At 40.4% G+C, this 19,177-nt stretch overlaps 1 protein-coding gene across 1 annotated transcript; it reads left to right on the forward strand.

Annotated features, from left to right (window-relative positions):
• The first annotated feature begins 11,292 nt into the window (after positions 1-11,292).
• Positions 11,293-18,789, forward strand: TMEM106B (transmembrane protein 106B). The gene is made up of 7 exons (XM_054384965.1): positions 11,293-11,512; positions 14,113-14,176; positions 15,412-15,571; positions 16,323-16,463; positions 16,555-16,604; positions 17,663-17,716; positions 18,450-18,789. Exons 1-7 carry the CDS (start codon positions 11,293-11,295, stop codon positions 18,586-18,588), a joined length of 828 nt encoding a protein of 275 aa, XP_054240940.1. The 3' UTR covers positions 18,589-18,789.
• Positions 18,790-19,177: the final 388 nt, after the last annotated feature.

The raw sequence follows: 19,177 nt of genomic DNA on the forward strand, positions 1-19,177 counted from the left end.
TACTGGATTCCTTACTGGAGCAAAAGGTATAGTGAACCAAAGCTCTGTGAGGCTAACATCTGCAGATGAGAGATAAAATAGGAATTCTGTAATCTATTTAGCAATAAATGCATATTATTTCTGGTATCCCCCACTCAAAAAAGGAAGAAAAACCTAGAGATTAATTTTTAAATCTAAAGCCAGAGCAGGAGAGAAGCAATCTATTATGAATGGATAACAGCCTCCACAGGAATCACAGATCTGTGAACACTACATAACTTTTGAAATAAGCATTGTTCACTGGAAGAAAAAAAAAAAAGGAAGGGGGGAGAAAAGTTAATCTTCAAGCAGGTAAGCCTGTATTCTTCAAATGTCCACAGTGCCATCCAACAACAGAAGTTCTCTTCTGTATTATAGAACAAAGAAGCATAATTTTACATGGTATTATTCTAAGGTGGCATTGCTCTTTGTTGTAATTGAATTCTCTACTTTAAAAATAACGAAATTATGTTGTGTACTACAGGAATCAACACATTGTCATTGTGTACAGACTAGAAACACACTCTTTGTAAAAAAGTCCCTTTAGACCATACTATTTTTGCAATAAGAGACTAGACAGTAATAGGTTGATTATATTTTCAGTAAAACACTTTGATGAAGTTGTCCTGACACTAATGAAAAACATTTTAATAAGATCCTAATTTGAAGAAGTGCAAAAGTGGACAAAATTCAGACATAATAGATTATACTCATTAAGATAATTGCAATGCAATTATATGATAATATTTTCCATGACAAATTATTTTTATGATGATAAGTTAAAATACTAATTTCTAATTCCACCTTTTCTGTATGTATCCAATAGAATTCTGTAGATCTTATTACAACAGAAACATAAACATTGTCTCTGGAAGCACTTTTACACAGCAAAATTCCCAAGTAAAAATTAAAGTATTTGTCTGATAAAAAAAAAAGCACTTGCAAGTATAACCTTTGAATAGTCACTTGAAACAAATTTATTTATATTCATTTGTCTTCACAAACTATGATGCTGGGTTTTTATAATAAACAAGGTTTTCCAATTAAAAAAAATCTATGAGATGGACATAAGGGAAGGGCTTTTGTTTATTAAATAAAGCATTAAAGCTAAAGAGTCAGTTTGAGCAGCTATGAATGAAAAATAACCATGGCCATTGCATGGAAGACCCTGCAGAAAGGCAAGAAAATCCAAGGTATTCAATTTCTAAGACACTTACTAATGTTTAGGTCCCTCTTTCAAAGCTTCTGACTCTGGTATAAGTCAGTAGTAAGTAAAAATTGTAATCACTTGAAAGCTAAACATCAGTAACTTCTCTGAATTGGTTATCTCTGCCCATTTTCCAAGAAACAAACAAACAAAAAAAATCACATTTTCTGGCACCTTCATATTGCAAATTTTCAGAAAAGGCTGAGTATGGCTAGACTTGGCTAGATGACATCATCACACTGTTAATATATTGAGTATTACTCCCCAAAATGCATATATATTTGCAAGTAGGTTATCTGGTAGGCTAACACACTTAAAGTTATTTTGAATGTTGGCCAAACCATGTATAATTTTGCTACGGTAGGCAAGTTTTCAAAGATGTCTTGACATATACTCCTGATAAAAATGGTATTTACTGTTGCAATATATACAATAAAAATCCCAAAACATGTAATCTAAAAAGACAGGAACAAACTGGGTTTAGGTTGTATGTGAAATAATTTCCTCAATGTTATTTGTTCACACCGTTGCTCCTGATGTTGCCTCTTCAATCATCTCTTACTTGCTTTGGGTACCATTTCTCAGATTTTAGTAGTGGCTCAAAAAAGTGCTTCATGCATCTGTTAGACTGATGCCATAAATCAATTTCTCTACATAAATGATGGAATAACTTGTGCAGAAGGTTGCCCAGATTGAATCCTGAACCTTAAACCAGGTGGGAGTGTCATAAAGGAAAGATAGAGGATTTAGTACTGGATTTTTCCCAACATGCTTTAGAAAAGCAATACAGAAGCTTTTTTAAGGTACAAGAGGACTTTCTTGGTGCTGATCAAGTTACATAAAAATAAAACAATAGCAAGGACCATTTATTTATTGCTTTATGGCATACTAATGCTGTTGTGTTAGCAAAGTCAGTGAGAAACTGAGTCATCATCACTTCGCACAGCATCATCGCACAGCTTTCCACATGCAGGAAACTAGACCTTCTCAGAGCCTTGTGTAGCTTACACATATGTTATTCCTTTCCCCAAATTTATGTTAAAATGTATTCTTTTTGAAAGTTAAATAAACTTGAATGCTTAAAGGCGAAATGTTCCATTAGTTGTTCAAGTCTGCCCCTGGAGTGCTATACCAGTTAAAAAGCCTCTCAATAATAGGTTTAACTCTGCATACAGCCCATTCGATTAAAGCTAGTCAAGCCAGGCATTAGAAATCATCACAGAACCACAGAATGGTGGGGGTTGAAAGGGACCTCAAGATCATCTAGTCCAACTCCCCTGCTAGAACAGTAAATCACACAGGAATACATCCAGGTGGGTTTTGAATGCCTCCAGAGACAGGCTCCATAACCTCTTCAGGCATCCAGTTCCAGTGCACTGCCACCCTCAATGTGAAGAACAAAGCTAGAATCATCTTGCTTGTATTTTCCTCCATCAGAAACTGCAACACTGATCATATGTAAATCAGATGAGCCCAAGATCAATGGGGCTGCTCACTATTATTCTATGTCCATATTCATGGCTGAAGGCAGCCACAGCTGCTCCTCTAAGGTAAAGACAAATGGTTCTGCACATGATTCACAAAAACCTAAGTTCTGAAAGAAGCTATTCAAAAACATGAAGGTGTATCACAAGGTCATTGAGCCAAATGATCACCATACTTGTTACTCTTTGGTTAGATCTGTGGATTGTTAATCAGCTTTGGGTTTTCCCCATCAATACTCAGACATATGTTTTGTTTTGGTTTGGTTTTTTTCCTAAAGAAAGCTGAGAATAGGTAAACAGGAGAAATAGGGACTATTTTCTGCTAAGCACTGAAAGCATGTAGTACAGTGAGCAAGCACAGTTCTTATACAGCAACAGAATTATGAAGGAATGGGTAAAAAAAGATGTTCTTACAAAATATAATCATCTCATTGTCAACTAATGCAGAATTTAAGGTTTGTGCACATCTGTGAACAAAGAGAAACTATACGGTATATACTGCAGAAGACCATGGAGTGTTGCAAGAATGACTGTTATCAAGTAGCAGTGCAATACATCAGAAAATACATCAGTTATAAAAGACTGTTTATGTTTTATTCATGCAAAGTAACTCAGTGCACAGGCCCTACAATCAGAAAATACATAGCAATGAAAGCATCTGTGACAAATTATATTCAGGTATTAGACTGCGTCTAAAAATATTTACCATAGAATACCATTTCTGAAATACAGGGAGAGGTAAAGGTTGTTTCAAAACTGCAGATTTTAAAAATCCCAAACAGATCAAATTAATACAGTAGATTTTTTTAATATACATTTTTTAATCCTTTCTGTTTAGTTCAATTATTCCTCAAAGCAGCACTAGGACATGAGATAAAACACAGTGGTACAAGCCCCAGCCCAAGAAACATTCAAGGTCAGGTTGGCTGGGAGCTCTGAGCAACCTGATCCATTTAAGTTGTCCCTGCTCAGTGGAAGCATTCTATGATCACAAGTGACTAGCATATTCCTGGTCTAATAGGCTGCCTCTCATTGTCCTGTGCCTGTGGCTCAGATTACCTACACCTACAATGAAAATGCCTCAGAGACGTCCTTATGTTTCTGTATTTTGGTTGTTCAGGTTTTGGTGGGTTTTGTTTGTTGGTTTGGTTTGGTTTGGGCCCGAGTATGACTTTAGCTACTGTTCAATGGAGAGACATGGGACAAGCTACCATTGGCAACCACTGCACAGCTCAGTCCAGTGCCTCCTGGGGCTAGGATAACTTGAGTCCCTAGGAATTGAACATTGAGGAGTTAATGCCTAGTAACTGTCTATCTAGTCAGCAAATTGCTACAAATTTCCACTTCTGCCCATGGCAGCATGCACATTGCTGCCAAAATACTCACAGGAGGTGCTAGAGACATACAGTCATGATAGAAAATACTGTAATTCAGCCAAGAGGCAAATCCTTAAGAAACCAGGCTTCATCACCTGTACTGCTCACAGAACTTGTAGCCTGCTCTTCTGAAGGATGAAAGAAGTATGGGCAGTCTAAAGTTTCTTCAGTCAAGAAATGCTAGTGGATTGTAATTCAATATGGGAAGCAAATTAGAAGCAAATATAATTCTTTGTTGGTACTTCTAAGGTCTACATCTCTTGCAGGTCCTCACAAAACCTGGGAGGCTGCATACTGGCAAAACCAGCTGCCATAGGGGTTGCTAATTCCAACCCTCTCCAGGGTTGGGATTAAACCTGGGAGGCTGCATACTGGCAAAACCAGCTGCCACAGGGGTTGCTAATTCCAACCCTCTCTCAGTTATATCCCAGCCTCACAACCTGACCTGAAACCAGACTTACCACTTGGATTTCTGTACTGATGTACTATCATAAGTATAAATAATTTAGTGATCTGTGAGAACTAAGAGCTCACATGACTTGCAACTGTCCCATAATTCAGTCCAACGGTGATGATCTCAGCTTCTCTCAACATCCCATCGAGTGTTTCCATTTTATACCCCTCCTACTAACACTACTATTTACCTTGCAATTCTGAACTGATCCATTTCTGACTATGTTTAAGCATGCATTCCTCATCTAGACATAACCTATTCAGTTCATGATCTGGCAATATTTGATGCTGTGCAGCCTGTACTTCCTTATTGCAAAATACCCTTGCTATAATTACAGAAACCCTTGTCTTGATTAGCCCAAGCTCAGCAGCCCATTTCAGTAACACTTTAAAGTATCTCATTGCATATTTAAGTACTTTTAATGTGCACATCTTGTTACCATGCATTCTTCATGTTTTTCAAGCCTGAACAGTGGGTGTAAGACTTTCACTGTATATTATCAGGCTTCATTGCATTACTTTAGCACAGAGCAAATAAATTACAAGGATTTATGAGTGAGCTTGAGGTCACTTCCACTTCTAGGCCTCAAGATCTCCCCAGTGTATCCATTTCTCCTTCTAAAATGGTACCTTTAACATGTACTTTCTAAATGAAAAGAACACAAATAAAACAGGTACCCAGAAACACTTCCATTCCATTGTGACAGCTTTAATGAGGGGAAAAAAAAAAAAACGAAACACAACCAAATCCCACTTCTGGTTTTGTCAAAACTACAGAGGAAAGGCTATGGCAAGTAATGAGAAGTGTTTAACAGGAAACATCTCTATTAATTGTATAGAATTGTCTCTAAAGCCCATGCTGATTTCAACCATTGTTTCTGTCATGTCAAGGGAAACACTCTCTTGGGTAACTCTGTGACATCTTTACCTGCATGGTAATGAATTTGAGGGCTGTAAATATTGGACTAAAACTGCTGCAATTCAAGGTGCAAAATTCTGATTTGATCATAATCTCCATGCTAATTATAGTTCACTAGGAATATTTCTCTTTAATAAATCTGTATTAAGAGAATTTGTCAGGCTGAAGAACCCTGAGTTGCCAGAACTCAGCATGACCTCCCAAAGTTGTTCCAACCCCCTTTCTGTTAGACCTTCTACAGCATGCCCCCTGTTGTGTGATGATTCAGGTCAATGTGCCCGGCTGCTGCTATTATTTAAAGTGACATAAAAGGCAAATACTTCACGTTCTCACTTTCTGTTTGGACAGCTGAAAGCTATCACTAACTTTTACACTGTGCTTTGTGCTCCTCAGATCAATATAAATGTGAGCTGGAGCTAAAAGCCAGTAGCCGGTGAAACCAGTAGCCAGACCTGAGTCTACCAAATCCAGATCATTCAGCATTAGCTAGTGCTCTAAAGCAAGATACAAATTCCATATATGTTCTGAGCATGCCAGGGATCTGTTCAAGGTATCTCACACACACTGTGCACCATGGTCAATATTGTTGCACAGAGAGGTTTGTACAGGTACCTCAGGAACATTGAGCAATGACAGGCCACAGACTCAAATGAAGCTTCACCACAGGGACAAGGGACGTCTCAGCTTTTGCCAAGTACTGTCAGGAGCTTGACCATGCCTGGCTAGAGAAGCAGAGTCAAGACACCAGTGAGCAGCATGCAGGACTCTCCTTTCCTTGAAGTGGATAATGAAAGCTAGGGACTATTGCTATCCGAGATCACTTAAACTCCCAGAAAACACCAGGAAACTGGTGAATAAAGAGGCTCTCACTGGCCTAGGTACACATACATAGAGAATTATTTATTTTTTTTTTCTTCTCCAAGTACATTTGTGTGGTAGAAGGTTATGTTCTGTGCTGATCATTGCCTGGACCTGCAGCCAGGTGCTGGGCATGCTGCTGGAAGGGCTGTGTTGCAGGTGGCCTCACACCTGCACCAGCTCTGGGTGGTTGCTGAAGGCAGCCTGTCTCCTCCCAGCCTCTGGAGTAACCTGGCACACTGCCTCGGCCTCCTGGTCACCCCAAGCTATAGTAAGAACCTTTCTTCCTTCTCCTCTCCCTTGAGCTCTGTCCCTTGCACTTTGATATACGGCTTGAATCACAGGGCTTCTCCCAGCCTGATTAATTCCTGCAACTGGGAGGAAGCTCCCAGACTGGGCAGAGCTCCTCTCTTGTCCCCCAACCTTCTTCAGCCCAAGCTGTGTCTCCTCTGTGCAGCTCATGTCCATTTGGTAGCTCCACATCCCCACAGAGGACTGGTCTGCTGTGTTGCCACAGACACTGAGTAGTGGTTTTCGTGGACCAGAGGCAACCACATGAAGGCACAAAAAAAATCTCAAGTTGTTCACTTCCAATGTACTTCACTTTGTTCTAGTTAATCACTCAAACAACACCTCACTGCCCATGCCCTAAATGAACATTCACTGCACAAGCAAGCTTGTATAATATGACATGAGTTACAAAGCTGAAGTGAAGCAGTCTCATTTCCCACGCTCTTTCTGCTAATCTGCTACAACTTTTCTTGCTCAAGCATCTTGTTTCCTCCCAAGCACAGCCTGGTGAGTTACTTTCACTAGAGCTATCAAACAGGTAACAGAAACTAACAGTTATGGTGTGGAGCTACCACAAAGTAAACTCAACTGCAGAAAGAAAAATCCCCACTTTTTTTCCTGTGAGCAATACGATGTGGAGCTTATGTGGAGAGGGAGCATGCAGCTGCAGATAGAGCAGCAAACAGCTGCTGACAGAGAATCATAAAATAGAATCATAGAATCATTTTGGTTGGAAAAAGACCTTTAAGATCATAAAATCTAATCATCAACCCACCACCACCATGCCTACTAAATCATGTCCTGAAGTGCCATGTCTACACTTTTAACATCTCCAGAGATGGTGACTCCAACATCTCCCTGGGCAACTTCTTCCTATGCCTGACCACTCTTTAGCTAAAGATTTTTTTCCCTATTTCCAATCTAAACCTCTCCTGGTGCAACTTGAGGCCATTTCATCCTACAGCTTGTTACTTGGGAGAAGAAACCAGCAGCCAACTCACTAAAATCTCTTTTCAGGGAGATGTAGAGAGTGAGATTTCCCGTTTCTTCCAGAAAACAACGGCAGTTCCCTCAGGCGCTCCTACTACGACCTGTTCACCAGGAAGATGAGAAACCTGGGGAAGAAACCCACCCTGCTTTCCGCTCCTTAGCGCGGAGAGGGGCTCCCTTTCCTCTAGCCCTGAGGCCCAGGAGCACCCCTCAACCCACACCTCGTCTCGGGCACTACCTCACCGCTCAGGACGGTGTGTGAATCCCGAGCCTTCCGCCAGCATAAAAGACAGCTACGACCTGACCCCCAACAAAGGGACGGCCAAGAAAGCTTCACACAGCAGCTCCCCCCGCCGCTGACAGCAACAGAACGGAACAGGACCGACTCGACTCCACCCCCGCCTCCCGGCGCAGCCGCGGATCGGGAGTTTAGCGCAGAGGCAGCTGTGCTACACCTGGAGCTTTCGGTCCTGCTACTGCCTGTGGCCGGCGCAGCCTGCCCTCCCCCGACTCACCTCGCCTCGCCTCGGCCCGGCCCGTGGAGCCCGCGCCGCAGGTGGGGAGGGCCGCACCGGCGGGGAGCTGGGGGGCGGCGGCGGGCCTGTAAGGGAGACAGGCCGAGCGCGGCCTACCGTTGCAAGGCCTTGGCGGAGCTGGGTGCTAGGCGTGGGGGGGGGTAGTGACGGTGGTTCGTGGGCTTCGGTGAGGCCCAGGCAGACCTGCGACGGGGGCTCCCTTACCTCCAGGGTCGGCTGTCCGCGGCCCTCCGCGCCGAGATCCTCCCTTCTCAGGGCAGCCCGGCAACGGCCGAGCTCGCCGGCCATCGGTCTGCTTCCCCTGGGCCTTGGTCCGCTCCCACCGTTCGCTCTCGCCATGTTTGCGAGAGCAGCTGCTGTTCTGGCTCGGCGGGCCAGAAAATCCGTACGTCTTGGGGAGGTTCCTAACTCTCGTGTTTCTGGCAGCTCCAGCCTTTCCGAACAAGATGTATCGGAGAGTTGTCGTTCTAAAGGGGTCGTAAAAGGCAGCACTAGAGATGCCTGCCGGTGTCTGGCCGGTTTTGTGACTGCCGAGTCATCACCTTATCTTGCAGCTTCTTCTGTTTTGGAGGACTTGCAACATTCGTGTTGAAGCCACAGCTGATATTGCAGAACATGGTTGTGCTTAAAAACATTCTGTTGTTTTGAAAAAGTAGGTTTGTAACCTCAGTTTTACATATTTGCATACAAGGGAGAAGAATGCCGCCTAAGTGCCTTGGGGAAGTACATCAATCTATTTTATAAAGTTTCTCAGAGTTGATAAAAAGGTTTTTCCCCCAGCTTTGCATGTAACTCCGGATGTGGTGGTTTTGTACGCCTAGGACATTGCCTGGCTTTTGTCTGTGTTCTGTCATGCTGCAGTGTCGTCGCAAGCTGAAGGGTGCAGTCTTAAACAACAGCTGCTCAGCACAACAGTTTTTAATTTACCAAGCACTTTCTAACAGACTGAATTCAAGAGAACTCCAGGCAAGTCCAAGGAGACTTGGATTGTCCACATCAGTTATAAGTGAGATACTGAATGAAAGCACAGCTATTAAGGAAGTAGGGTTTGTGACTTTGGTGACATAGAGGCTGTCACATATGGAGATTATACGTTCCCAGAACAACTAGTGTTCAGTGTGTAAGTACGAAATAAAAGAACAAAGTTGCTGACTTGTGGTCAGCTGAAAAAAAGGTTTGGTGGTTGGAGGGGGAGAAAGCATGTTGGAGGAATACATTTCACTTGACAGGTGGTGCCTGTTTTCTCATTTGTGAACTGAGATGTGTTTTAAGTCTCTGACAGCAGGACAACGCTGTTCTAATTACTGAAGCTCAGGTATAGTTGGCATTAGAGGGTACATCCATCTGCATTACTATTTTCATTCTACTAAAAATTCAGGTTCTTCTTGCTTGCTGCAGTTTGGTTCACATCACAGTGATCTAGGAGCACATGAACTGTCTTCCTTTTGGAAGAAGCTAAAACTAGAAGGTGTGTTTCAGTTGGGACTTGATGTTGTGAGTCTAGACAAGAAGCAGTATGAAATAAACACACAAAAACATGCATAGTGTGGATGTTGGAACTTTAATAACTGTTTTTTCCTACAGAGTTGATACTTGTTTTCTGTGTAGTTGTTAATGTTGACATAGCCTGAGCCTACCATCAGTAAAGCAGGTACGTTGAATACAGGTGTAGCACAGCAGCACAAGGGATTGATCCCTAAGCTTTCAGACCTGTGGCTGACAGCTCTTGCCTAAGCTGCAGGAATCAGGTTTCATAGCTTAAAGGCTGTAAGTTAGCTATGAGGAGAACAGTAAGCAAAAACCACAAGCAAAATATTCATCAACATTGTCAACAGCCTTTTAAAAAAATATTTCAATAGCTCAATAGTTTTAATTTTCAACAACTTTCTAAGTTTGAGAGACATTCAATAAAGGATGTTTTAGAAGTGCTGTAGCATCATGAGGGTAAGGATTTTTCCCTTTTGTAAGGATGACTTAAATGAATAAAAGAATGCTGAGTATTTGGAACAGTAACTGGGACCTGTTGGCATTTGTTGAATTACTTTTCCCCTCCTACATTCACCTAGAGTTTGACAACATAATGAATTAATGTGCTTGTGTTATTGTTGTGTTTGAGATCTTTCTGTTCTGTCTTGAGTGGCTAGTTTAAAATACTCCCAACTTATTTTGCTCTCAATTCTTAAGGTTTCTTTTCTGAGTAAACCAGCATGATAATTACTTGGAGTCACTTCAGAAACAATAGAAAACCTGAAGTTTTGTATACTCTTTAAAACATCCTAGTCTCAAGAGAAGTGAATTAAGTGACTGGTGTTTCTGTCTTAAGCAACTAAAATGGGTTATGGGAATAAGATGGACAACTGACTGCCACTGCTGCACAGATTTTTTTTTTTTTTTTAAACTCCTAAATTGTTTTCCACTTGCTGCAAATTAAGGAAGTTTCTACTTTCATCCCTTCATTACAACCTTAGTTCCAAGTGTTCTGTGTTTCAAGGCAGTTTCAGTGAAAAACTACAGTAATAAGAAAATGTGAGAATTTGCATAAATAACAAAAATGGTTTTGTAATTAACACTTTTAAAAAAAAGTTTCTAAATGCTACACATTGCTGGTAGCTATGTTAAAGTAACTCCCATTTTTTTTTCTTTCTTTCTTGTGAACCAGTCCTCCTTTGTGTTAAAGAGAATCATCAGTTTAAACACCTGGAGTTTTCTGGCTTGGAAATCAGTGGCTGATCCTGTGTCCTCAAAACAAGTCTAACATAAAAAGCTTATTAGAATTGGGTCTGTAGTGTATGTAAAATCCATTGAAAATTGCAAATTTCCTTGTTAGAGCCCAGTCTTGAACTTGTGGGGCTTTTTTATGCAAAGATTAATGTGTTGTGTGAAAATCTGTACAATAACAATCCTTTGAAAAGCAGTACTAGACTGTTACAGCCTTTTGTCAGCTGTTTTAACTTGGAAGTCTCCTTGATCCCTCTTCAACCTGTGCATATTAGAGGTTCTGAACAAAGCTCCCAGTTAGTTCAGGTTCTTACAGCTTGGGATTGACTCCAGATTGGTATGGCCTTAGTGTTTTGCAGGTCCTAAGTGATTTGAGCATCAGGAGTCCAAGCTGTGTTTGAATATTTTCTCTGAAAACTTTCTTCTGACATTTGTTGTAGACATGGGAAAATCTCTTTCTCACCTGCCTTTGCACACAAGCAAGGAGGATGGCTATGATGGAAGCACAGTGTCTGACAACATGAGGAATGGGTTAGTTAACTCAGAATCCCACAATGAGGACAGCAGATGTGGAGATGTGTCGCAGTTTCCCTATGTGGAATTTACAGGAAGGGACAGCGTCACCTGCCCAACTTGCCAGGGAACAGGAAGAATTCCACGAGGTAAGTTTACTTTATTTCTATTTTAGCCTCTAAATTTACCTCCCAACCATGTGCAGTTGTAACTATAATAATCTGTACAAACAATATAAGATGATTTTTCATCATCTTGACTTTTTAGCACTAAGCACTTTAGGATTAGACTGGATAAATGAAACACAAATTGACTCAGCTTTGCCTGTTACCTGTTGGGTCTTATCTGTCCAACTGTAGTACACCTATGCATGCCTATCCCTAATTCTTGCAAGTTGAGTTCCCAAATGTTAATTTTTTTTCCCGTTTTTATTGCATTTTTTTTAACTACCTATTTTAAACTATTGGAATTAATATACAGCTTTGCAAAAATAGCTGCAAATACGCAATGTGTTAAACGGATCACTGGTTTGGGGAGCAAGAATGTAGGTCTGCCTCTATAGATAGTCAATCTAGTATTTTTATTTAAATAATTCCTAAAAATAAGGTTGCTTATATCAAAACTTGAGAAGATCAATGTCCCCACCTCACCTTCCCTAACCTAAACTTCTTAATTGTATTTGCATTAGGGAGGGAAGCCTAGTGGATGTGAAAGCTTTATAATTCTTGCTGGTTTTAACAAGTCACCACTCTGAAAGCAGGTGTGAGGGGGTTAATAGCTGCCACTGTACTCAGTTCATGTTACATAACGTTTTGGATATTGTTCACAGCTGGAGGAGGATCTCTGTTTATTTAAAGCCATACACTGAATAACAAATTCCAGAAATGCTTGTTTGAAAAATAAATTTCTAAAACAAAACACTTTTTTGCAGCATGATGGGATGTCCCTTGTCATTGTGTTGCTGGAAAATAATGCATCCAATACGGATTTATTTTTGTTTTAAAGCAAAAATACTGAGTTGACAAAATTTTTGGCCTGTACATACAGGACGTTATCCAGAGCTATAAATGACTTGACATCACTGTTCTAGGTTAGCATTTGGAAGGTATTGGGTGTCTTTAAATGGGTATGAGGAAAGTTGAAAGCTTGGTTGTTGTGTATGTGTGAGGAATTGAAAATTTGACCTGTGTTGCAAGACCTTTTAGCTGATCATGCATAGCAAATTTTCTTCTCTGACCTGGCTGCCCGAGGAAGGAGTAGGCTGCACGGAACTTGTCTTTGTGCCCAAAGGTTTTGTTTGCTGGCTGCCCTCATCCTTTGCTTTGCCTTTTCTTTTAAGACAACATTCTGCTGCGTTACACTGCTATAAGTTGCCTGAATAGCTTTTTAGAAACCTTTGAAAGAATGCAGGGTATATGAAACGGGGCAAGGAGAGAGTGGTAAGTGCAGTATGCCAAGGCACAGCCTTCTGCCCCAGCTGTAAGATCTTCCTTTTGACAGGGTGGGGAGGGGCTGATGAAAAAGTTAGTTTGCGTTTGCTTTGGTTTTACCAGAATTCTTTCTTACCCAGTTTCTCAGAACTTATTGTGACTAACAGCTTGTGAAAACCGGCTGATGTCTCAGTCACAGTGTCCTTGTACATGTGCTTCAGTCAGATTAGGTTCTGGGATAGCTCACAAATACTCCTGTCTCACCTGGGAATAAGTGGCAGAAGCCTCAGGATATTCAAATAGTTGCAAATATGACAGATTCATTTGTGTTAGCTGTTAAACTAAGATCTGTTTTTGGAGTATCTCTGAATTCAGCAAATTTTAAGTGTGGAGAAGCTATGCAGCTGAAACCTGTCTTAACCAGAAGACTACAGAGAAGGAAGGCAGTTATTTTGTTTGTTTGTTTGCTTCATAACTTGAAATATTAGATAGTATCAGAAACAAGCTTTACTTGTAAAAGCACTAGTTAAAAGTACAGCAATGGTGGGATTCCTATGTCCAAAAGCCTATTTCTTTGGAGGATTCTTGTATGAATCTCAATTGCTTTTTCTTGCACAACAAATAACCGAACCTCTGAAGGCAGTCGTAGTCCATGTATTTTTCAACAGTTCATCTATAATTATGTTCTTTATTTCTCTTGTTAAGTTATGTCCCTCTTAAAAATGCTATGTGGTGAAGTAACTTGTGGCTTGGAGTAATTCCAGTGGATACTTCTTTGACTGGCAGGGTGCTGCTGCTTAGTCCCATGAGAAATGGTTGTACTTAGCAGTGATTGTCAGAACAGTCTGTTTAACTTGTTACCAAAGCCACCCGAGTTGATACTTCCTTTTTTTTAATAATTATTATTTTTTGAACAAAAGTGACTTCTGCTTTTCAGAAGAGTATGTGTAGAATGCCTTCTGGATCAGGTCTCACTGTCCAAGCTTCCCAATGTTTTATCCTGTGACTTTATATGGTCTGGCAGAAAGAGCTGGAAGATGCTGTGTACCTCTTTCTCAGAGGTGGGCTGTCTCCTGTGCATGTATGCTTGATGCTTTTTTTTCCTGGTCATGTTGTGTAAGCCATGCTCTATTTCAGAAAGTGACATAAGCTACAGAAGTATTCTACTTAGGCCATTATCTGGAATTTAAATCTTTATTTACCTTTAGTGTTTATTCTTTGGTGCTATTAAGGTATAATGAGCACTTTTTGTTTGAAGTAACTGCAACAATACTTATTCTTTGTTTGGTTGAATTCTGAAAAGGTGGTTTTGTTTCCAGGACAGGAAAATCAGCTGGTAGCACTAATTCCATACAGTGATCAGAGACTGAAGCCAAGAAGAACGTAAGTCAATAGTTAGTTATGATACATGAATCTACAGTTAATTATTCTTTTCTGGTTAAAACTCAGCAATTTAAAGGAGATGGGCTTAAGAAGGATCAAGGTAAAATAAAATCACTGGAATGTTTTCTTGCACTCATTATTGAAGGAACCCTGCTCATGAGTAATACCAGCCTTAACCTGTACCTCTTGGAGAGTTATTTATTAACAGATGTGCATACTCCCTTCCACAGTGTCTTACAAAGCAAATACTTCATGATCTCTTAATGCAGATACTTACCTGCAGATATTTATGCAAGTATTTATCAGTCTCTAGCATTTTAATTCATCTAAGCAGATACATCTTTAGTGTTCAAATCTGAATAAAGTGGTAACTTCTTTGGCCCATATTACAAAATTTCTGCTACCTAGAAATTAATTTGGAAAGCTGAGCAGCAGTAAATTCATCGTTCAGCAGTAAATTAATTGTTCTCCTATAGCATATTTAATTTTTTTTTACTGGAATCTACTTAAAGATTTAATTACAGTGCTCAGGTCTCCTTGTTTGGAAAATTTTTGATATTTTTTTTTCCATAATGTTTGGATGTTTCTGTAGAAGTGCCAGAAAAAAGAAATACAGTGACTTCACGTAACGTTTTCCTGGATCGTATGTCTCATAGTTGTAGTACAGATTTGAAACCAATTACTTGTGTTCTAATTTGGAGAAAATTTGGGCTGCAGTGTAGCCTTGTATTTGTGATTTTTTTTCTTTTATTATGTTTTTAATTCTCATGCACACACTCCCCTTTTACATTAACATCCCATTCCTTATCAGGAGTCTTAACACTTTCTCTTAAAGTCTTTTAAGACCAAGAATCCCATGTAAAGAGCACAAGAGCTTTGTTCTTCCTTCTGGGTGTGTTGTGCAAGAGTTCTGCTATAAATAGATTTGAAGAGGAAGTGTTTATATTTCAAAGCACATAAATATTTACCTCTTTCATTTTCCTCTTAAGTTACAAATGTTGGGATGACCATGTTTTGAAACTTGATTTCTGATGTGGAAACAAGACTATGTATAAAAAGAGACAGAGGGGTGAAGTGCAGCATAGGTTTTTTTTACCCCTTTGGAAGCTAGTGGAAGTTAGAAATAAACTGAACTAGTTGTATTGAATAATCATGCTCCTTATCACTTAAAAGAAAATAACATGCCACTCTTAAATTTGGTTTTGACTCTGAAATCTGTTCTTTTTTTTCTTCAGAAAGCTCTATGTGTGTGCTTCTGTAATTGTGTGTTTACTGCTTTCTGGGCTGCCTGTGTTCTTCTTGTTCCCTCGTGCAATCGACGTGGAATACGTTGGCGTGAAGTCAGTGTACGTCAGCTATGAACGGGATAGACGAATCATCTATCTCAACATCACAGTAAGCCCAGCTGTCTGGGGGGATATTTGTTATGGAGAAATGCAGCTGCTGCCACACTTCAGCACACGTACAAGTTGTGGTCTACCTGTTGAGCTTAGTTAGTGCAGTAAGAAATACAAGCAGATAGAATTTTCAAACTGATCAGTGTAACTGACCCTGCTGTGGCTGGTTCCTGTAGCTATAGCTAATAGAAGTGTAGTTGCAAGCTACCAGTGGGCCTTCTGTTTTTATGGGAACAGTGGCTCTGAAGTTCTCTGCATTACTTTTGCAATGATTGAAGTGTGGTGTGTATGTAGGAATGTTATTAAATGCTGCCATGATACTAAAAATCTGTCAAAACTGGTTTTGAGTTAAAAATTTGTTACCCACCTTTAACTTTAAGGGAGTTCTTTCCACATGCTTCTTCACTCAGTAATGTAGTCAAGACATGAAGGCTTTTAGTAGAGTTCCTCGTTTTAAATAAAGCAAAACAGGCATGGAATAAAAGGGTCCTATGATAGCTAATTTTTTTTTGAAGGAATAATTGAGGATAGCAAGAAATAAAATATTTGCAGTGGAGGGTGGTCAGCAGGGGAGCTGTGCAGAAGTTCGTGCTGCTCAATATATTCATAACCCTTAAGTGGTGGTTCCTTACCCCCCCTGCCCCTCAGTCTTCCAAGGCAGGTACCGCTGTCTTGGTCATAAGCTTCAAAATGTATGCTTATCATACTCATAATGGATAGTTGTTAGTGTTTTGTGTGTTTTTTTTCAGACCACACTAAATATAACAAACAACAACTGTTACTCTGTTGAAGTGGCAAATATCACAGCCCAGGTTCAGTTTTCAAAAACAGTTATTGGCAAAGCACGACTAAACAACATCACCAACATTGGTCCTCTGGATATGAAACAGGTAAATTGGGTAGACTTTCAAAGATGGGTACATGTTACTTTTCATATATAAATCTACTCATTTTGTGATTTCATTTATTTCTTTATTTTAGATTGACTATATGGTGCCCACAGTCATACAAGATGAAATGAGCTACATGTTGTAAGTATACACATTCAGTGTGTTGTGGGGGAAAAAAATCAAATGTTCTCTTACACTGAAATGCAGACTGAACAGGAAGTTAACTATTGAGGCTTGTCTGGGTGCAGTTCCAGTGGATGCCAGCCCCTTTGGAGTGAGAGAGAACCTTGCATGGTTTCAGGCTTTTCTGCTTGGTAGCTGCAGCCTTGGTAATAGCCTGGATCAATGATCCACTTACTGATCCATCTCAGAGGTGTACTGTGCAGACTTGAGTACTGTGTCCAGTTCTGGGCCCCTCAGTTTAGGAAAGATGTTGAATTGCTGAAGCATGTCCAGAGAAGGGCAGCGAGGATGGTGAGAGGCCTTGAGCACAAGCCCTATGAGGAGAGGCTGAGGGAGCTGGGACTGTTTAGCCTGGAGAAGAGAAGGCTCAGGGGAGACCTCATTGCTGTCTACAACTACCTGAAGGGAGGTTGTAGCCGGGAGGGGTTTGGTCTCTTCTCCCAGGCAACCAGCACCAGAACAAGAGGACACAGTCTCAAGCTGCACCAGGGGAGGTTTAGGCTGGAGGTGAGGAGAAAGTTCTTCACAGAGAGAGTGGTTGGCCATTGGAATGGGCTGCCCAGGGAGGTGGTGGAGTCACCATCCCTGGAGGTGTTCAAGAGGGGATTAGACGTGGCACTTGGTGCCATGGTTTACATAGCCATGAGGTTTAGGGTGACAGGTTGGACTCAATGATCTTTGAGGTCTCTTCCAGCTTTCTTGAGTCTATGACTTGGAATAGAGGCAGAGAAACTGCCATATGTCAGTGCCTGTAGAGTCTGTGATGTTGCCTTGCTCTCCTTCAGGACAGCAAATGTTTGTGAACATTGCTAGAGAGAGCAGACTAATACTTCATTTGTGCACATGAGAATATTCATTGCTTCAGCACAGTGATGCAAAGCATAGGCTGGAACTGGTAATAAGAGACCCTTAACTGTAGAAGTTTGACATTTAATTGAAAAGCCCCAATTCTTGCTTTTTAAATAATTACCTGTAAAAGCCTGATGCAAATCTAACAGTTGTTTCTCTTTTTGTAGTGACTTCTGCACTTTACCATCCATCAAAGTGCATAACATAGTAGTGATGATGCAGTAAGTATGGAAACTTCCTATTTGTTGGAAACAGATGTAAAAATGTAATGTAAATGTGACATTAAAATGTAATTCTGATTGAAATATTACTCAGAAGTGATTAATCCTAGAGCCTTTGCATCACAGATAAAAACAACTTCTTTTTTTAATGTAGGATCTTCATAGTTACTGAAACTGTGTCTTTTGGCAGGTTCTGGTGATGTAAAGACATTTGAATAGGAGAAACTTATTACTGTATCGCTCTGCAGTTGGACTGCAGCCACGGAGCTGCTATGGTCTCTGACACTAAAAAATAAGTTTGTGTGTCAACCACTGTCCAAAAATTTGCCAAGATCTTATCCATCTTGAAACAGTTGCAGCTTTTAGTGCTTTGCCGGGATTTGCTTTTTGTGACTGATTGCATAAATAGCAGCATGGTAGTGTCTTATTTTTTCTTCTGAGAGGAAAAGGGACAATTGTAGGCCAATTATGGCTGTGGCTTCCAGGATAATTGGTTTTCTCCTTGCAAAGCAAGACACTAGTGAGTAAACCTCAGTTTTACCATCTTCTTTAGAAAAAAGAGTTTGTGCTCAGGAAACCAAATGCCTTCCATATTAAAGATGTATAGTGGTAAACTAGTGTTGGTTATAACTTCTTTTCTAAAACTCTGCTAATGTAAAAAACAATGACCTGTTATAACAGGAGACTCAAGCCTCTTACAAAACAACTGTCTTTTCTGTTTTCTCTTTTTAAGAGTGACAGTGACAACCTCTTACTTTGTCCACTCTGAGCAAATATCCCAGGAGAGATACCAGTACGTGGACTGTGGAGGAAACACAACCTACCAGCTGGGCCAGTCAGAATATTTAAATGTACTTCAGCCTCCTCAATAAAAGCACCTGTTGGTTAGTGTGAAATGACTGCTGTTGATGCTTGCAGTGATCCTTTCAGTAGGACTGGTACTATGTGAAGGGGAAAGTACATGCATGTGAAGCATAGCAAACATGGAGACCTGTTCACTTCAGGTGCAGGGAGGGAGAAGGTGCAAAATGTATATAGTAGATGCACTTGTTGAATGTTGTGTTTTCCCCTTCTGTTTGCTTTCTGTTACTGTAAGCACTTCTGTCAAGCTGTGTGGTGGGAGGGAGAGGGGGAATATCAGAGTCTTGAACCGAACTGGGACCTTTCTTTACAGTGTGGTACATCAGCTTAGAGTAACTGTGTGTATGTCTGTGTTAGGTGAAATGTGTCACTAATTTTAAGTTTATACTTCAGTTCTTGATATTTGAATATTAAAACTGACAGCATTACTACTCAAATAACAAGATTACTTTGAAGTATCTGAGTATGAAACTTCCTGTTGTAACCCAGTGGCAATAGTTCTTTACTTTGGGATTCTGCTTTTCATTTGCTATACATGATTGATTAGAGGTGGCATGAAGTCTGTGAAAGCCAGGAAAGCTCTCTTGGATGGCACTATAC

This window comes from Indicator indicator, chromosome 11 (genome assembly GCF_027791375.1).
Source record: "Indicator indicator isolate 239-I01 chromosome 11, UM_Iind_1.1, whole genome shotgun sequence".
In the NCBI taxonomy this organism is placed as follows: domain Eukaryota; kingdom Metazoa; phylum Chordata; class Aves; order Piciformes; family Indicatoridae; genus Indicator; species Indicator indicator.

What these genes read in the sequence shown, in the direction of transcription:
- TMEM106B (XM_054384965.1), top strand. Translation starts at nt 11,293, where the DNA reads ATGGGAAAATCTCTTTCTCACCTGCCTTTGCACACAAGCAAGGAGGAT. An exon ending in AACAGGAAGAATTCCACGAG is followed by an intron (nt 11,513 to 14,112) that starts GTAAGTTTACTT and finishes TTTTGTTTCCAG; the next exon opens with GACAGGAAAATCAGCTGGTA. An exon ending in TCATCTATCTCAACATCACA is followed by an intron (nt 15,572 to 16,322) that starts GTAAGCCCAGCT and finishes GTTTTTTTTCAG; the next exon opens with ACCACACTAAATATAACAAA.